Consider the following 4,788-nt stretch of genomic DNA (forward strand, 5'->3'; position numbering starts at 1 on the left):
TTAGACTTTATTAATACCAAAAATGAGTAATTACAAAGCTAATCATGGCTGATCACCTCAAATTTAAAAGTGAAAACAGTCTCAATCATACAAAAAATTCTCACTACATGTTCCACTCATTCAGCAACAGGAAAAACTATTAACTATTGCGTTCCCTCTAAATAGTGACAACCACATTTGAAAAATTGCAGCTCAGAACAGCTGAGGTTGCGTTTACTCCATTTAATTAATGTCCACTTTATGATTTTTTTACAAGTTTATTCATTTCTGGAAATAATTTAGGCATACATAATTAAGGTTGAAAATTCGCGTATGAAGTGCAGGTAAGAATTTCATAAGTCTTAGGCATGTGTGTGAATTCATTTTGTTAAAAAGTCTTTTTGTTCTTCGAATTTAAACAATTCAATACTCAAATCTACTGTAAATAAGTCCAGAATTGAAACATAAGTTTCATATATCATAAAGGGTAAACTTCAATAATCAAATCAACAACAAATTTTACAGACCCATTTAGCACCCTTTTATTTCTTTCACGTATGTTGGTTTCAACATAATTGAAACACATGTTTAAATTGGCTAAAGGTTCAGACATATGCGTCTAAAGTTTTTTGCTACAAAAAAATTCAACTCAAATCTGCTCCAAATAAGCTCAAATTTGATACTTAAGTTTCATGTATCATCAAAAAATAAAATCCCAATCATCAATTTGTCAAATAACAAAAAATCTAATAAAGTCATTTAGCACTCTGTAATTATTATCTTTTCATATATGTATGCTCTCAGTATGTCGTATTGGACTGAAACATATATTTAAAATGACTAAAATTTCAGACATATATATATATCTAAACGCAGAAGCAAAAACAAAAGAAGATAGTCTAAGCATGTGATATTATCTAAATTATTTAACACAAAATATTCGTGAAAGAAAAAGTAGAACGAATATTAGTTAAATGGAAACACGACCAAAATAAATCCCTCCATGAAATTTTCACGGCCAATGCTTCAAATTGAACATTAAGCAGGCCCATATACTCAAATAGGTGCTGCCTATTTGATACCAAAATTTGAGAAGCTAGAGAATTATTATGGGCAATAACGATGTTATTTTGTCTTTTCGATCATCTAATTGGAAAATGCATGTACAGACATAATTGAAACTTATAAAGAGAAAACAGGAAATTTCAAATTGACTGGATGAGCTTTGACTGATTCAGGGATACTTCTATTATTTATACATCATTAATTGGCTCAAATGTTTCATCCTCCAATTAATTGCAATTACAATAAACACCTTACAAAATAACTGCATCAATGAACCTCATCACTGAAAGAAACTGCATACACATTTTCTACTGAGGGCAAAGTAGGAAGAATATATTTAAATCGCGAAATAATATAGTTCATATTCTATCCTGGCTTGTTTCCATATATTTTTGTATCTCATTTTGGGGTTTCTCAAGTCTTGTTTCAATTGAACTCTCCATTTCGACATCTAATTTCTTTTTGCCATCGCGATAAATTGCGTACAAAATCAGTTGCACACATGCTAATAGAGATCCAATTGCATTTGGTACCTACCAAAACAGTGCGAAATTTTGTGAGATTTAGTCTCCATGACTTAAGAGTTCATACCGATAATAGAGATCGTAGGAAGATACACTTTTTAAAAGAAAAGAGTATCACGTAAAAAGAAACTAAAGGAGTAATAATTTTTAACTGTGAGCCTCTACTTAATATGTGGAAATTTAGTTATGATTAATTAATGTTCCAAATAAAAGTTACTCACAATAATGAAAGGGTCCTTCCCAAGCAAGCCATAGATTGCCCATGAGGTACTTGAGTTGAAAATAGATAGTGACAAGAAGAAGGGCATGTACTCCACACTTTTAGATTTTATCACCAACCTCTGTATACAAAAGCAGAGCCAAATAAAATAAATAAGTAGTTATATATACATAATAAAGGAGCTTTCTATAATAATTATTAACCATATAATAAGCTATCTTTTGTAATTAATTGAGCTATATATACTGATTGTGTAAAAGATGTTAAATTAATAGAGTCCGTCTAGGTTAGATTATTGTGAATAGTTGATAAGTTTAAGTGTGTGACAAGCATTTTCAAGTGCAGAAAATGATTTTATAAATAAATAGTTACATATTTGGACAAAAATGCCAAAACTAAAAATAAGTAGTTAACGTGTTTGAAAAAAAAGTTTTGATAATATTAAAAGTACATTTCTTAAAAAATAAAAAGGAGGAACGATGGATATGAAATGAAGAAGAACTTCAGAATTTTATTTGAAAAAAATTATTTTGAGAATTTTAAAAATATAAGAATAAAATAGTTTTAAAAAAATTAGTCAAACTAAAAATGCTTATACACCAACTTACGACTGATTTTGACATATAAGTACTTAGTTGGTAGACACTTTGAATATTAACGTAAATAAGCCAAAAAAATTTCTTAAAAGTCAGTTTGATCAGCATGTAAGTTCAGTCAATCACCCGTTAGTATATATTGTAAATAAAATTGGAAAGAGACTTACCATTACAGTAAGAGGAGCACCAAACATCATAATACAAGTAATGGCAAAAGCTAAGCCACAAAGGAGCTTCCTTTTATCTCCATGAAGTGTTAACACAGAGATTAAAGCCACAATTGAGAAAATGGAAAGGACCAAAAAGAGAATTCCAGATATCTTAAACTTCTCCTTCTTTGGTGCAAATATGAGGAAAATCAACACATAAATTGCCTCCAAGGCACCACCTATGGAAGCCAGGACTGATAACAATGTGTTGTTTGGTGACACGAAAGGCAGACCATACCTGTTTAATTCATCAAAAATATAATTAAAATCGATATTTGCCTAAAGAAAAAAATGAAAAAAAAGGTAAAAATCAATGCTACTATGAACAAAAATTGTTTTTTTTAACAAGAAAATACATAAAGTCCCTCTATATTAATATACAACAACAACAACAACAACAACCCAGTGAAATCCCACATCGTGGGTCTGGGGAGGGTAGAGTGTATGCAGACCTGACTCCTATCAATGTAGGACGGCTGTTTCCGAAAGTCCCTCGGCTCAATAAAAGCATAGAAAAAGGTCAGACAAGAATATTAGAATAAATAAGTAGATGACGAAAACGTTCCAAACAATATTATAATCAAAGCACAAAAACAGTAGATATTATTATTGGATAATAACATAAATACCATAAATAGCATACATCAAAGTACAAGAAATCATAGTGCGTTAATACGCCTACGAATAAGGGAGAATAAAATCATTATGTACTAGCCTTCTACCCTAATGTGTGTCCTCCACACCCTCCTATCTAGGGTCATGTCCTCGGTAAGTCGTAAATGCGCCATGTCCTGTCTGATCACCTCTCCCCAATATTTCTTCGGCCTACCCCTATTAATATCTAACTTTGAAAAAGACATTCAAACTTTACGGGAGTGCTATGACTTTACACAAGTACCCATGTCAGAGTAGTCTAATGTCATGGGTTCAACTTTCATTGACAATCACTATTAAAAGAAAAGATAAGAAAAAGATCATAGTACTTGTTCCCCCAAAAAATAAAAAAAATTTGCTTCACATTTTAGATTTATCTTAAGAACACCATGCAATGATATGTATGAATTAATTTAGAATCCATTCAATAACTTGAAAGGGCTAATTTCCAAAACTCATAAGCTTTAAATTTTGACTACGCCTTTGTTGTGCATTAAGTTCTAGTTATTTTATTTTTTTCATGTTTAAATGTGATTTGGAGAAGCTTACCAAGCTGAAAACAAGCAGTTGAAGAGACTCATTAGATATGGTACCCCTGAAAACTTCTCTGTTGATCTCTTCATAATAATCCTTTTGAATGTAATCCTATAGTGCCAAATTTTCATAATTATGATATATATTAGTTGTTAGTTTTAATGAGAGAAAGAATAAGAAACAAAAGACCAAATGCACATGCATACACTTATTTTTTTTAAAAAAGAAGTTAAACTTGAAAAAGACTTACATGGGCGCCAAGAAGAGTAATATGCCAAAAACATTTCCTATTCAAAAAAAAAAAAACAAATGAAGAAAAAAAGATTTAATCATATGCGCGTATCCAACTCAAATAATCTAAAATAAGAATAAACGAGATAATTTCTCATATGGTCATTCGATTAGTAATTATTATTATTATTTCAAATAAAGGCACTCTCTTTGTTGAAAAAAGATGACTTTTTTAAAATAATAACTATTTAGTTAAGTGATCATACCAGAAATCAATTCGTGAATAAACACATGAAAATCTCACCAAAAATTCCGAAGGTTGTGTGAAGAATTTTGATAACATGTACATGACCCATGACAGAGAATTAATTGTTAATTAAGATTTAAAGTAGGAAAACTGAAATGTGCTAGAAAAATGGTGCAGGTAGAATAAACATGATGAGTAGTTTCTAGGGTATATATTTGCATAATTTTGTTGATTTGCTGATGAATGATCCACTACATTTTGCTTGCTTGTTCAGCACTAGAATATTCAGTGTGGTTCAGGCCCTACAAATTAATTAACTCCACTAATTACTTACTTATGACATATCAATACAAATACTAATTAACATAAACTATTCTCCTATTTGGAATTAGCTTGATATATATCCACACTCCATTAGACCATTCCAATACTTACTTTCCGTTTCAATTTGTTTGTCATACTTTTTGTTTTAGTATGTTTTGAAAAAAAACGTTTCTTTCTTTTTTTTCAAACCTTTTTTATATCAATT

The 4,788-nt window shown here is 30.2% G+C and overlaps 1 protein-coding gene across 1 annotated transcript; it reads right to left on the reverse strand.

The window, feature by feature from the left end:
• Positions 1 to 1,204: 1,204 nt before the first annotated feature.
• LOC129902353 (bidirectional sugar transporter SWEET1-like) lies at positions 1,205 to 4,424 on the reverse strand. The gene is made up of 6 exons (XM_055977572.1): positions 4,317 to 4,424; positions 4,032 to 4,068; positions 3,797 to 3,892; positions 2,552 to 2,831; positions 1,790 to 1,909; positions 1,205 to 1,577 (listed from the first exon to the last, which is right to left on the reverse strand). The coding sequence occupies exons 1-6, from the start codon at positions 4,366 to 4,368 to the stop codon at positions 1,404 to 1,406; spliced, it is 759 nt and encodes a 252-aa protein (XP_055833547.1). The 5' UTR covers positions 4,369 to 4,424; the 3' UTR covers positions 1,205 to 1,403.
• Positions 4,425 to 4,788: the final 364 nt, after the last annotated feature.

The sequence above is a fragment of the Solanum dulcamara genome, chromosome 9 (genome assembly GCF_947179165.1).
Source record: "Solanum dulcamara chromosome 9, daSolDulc1.2, whole genome shotgun sequence".
Lineage (NCBI taxonomy): Eukaryota > Viridiplantae > Streptophyta > Magnoliopsida > Solanales > Solanaceae > Solanum > Solanum dulcamara.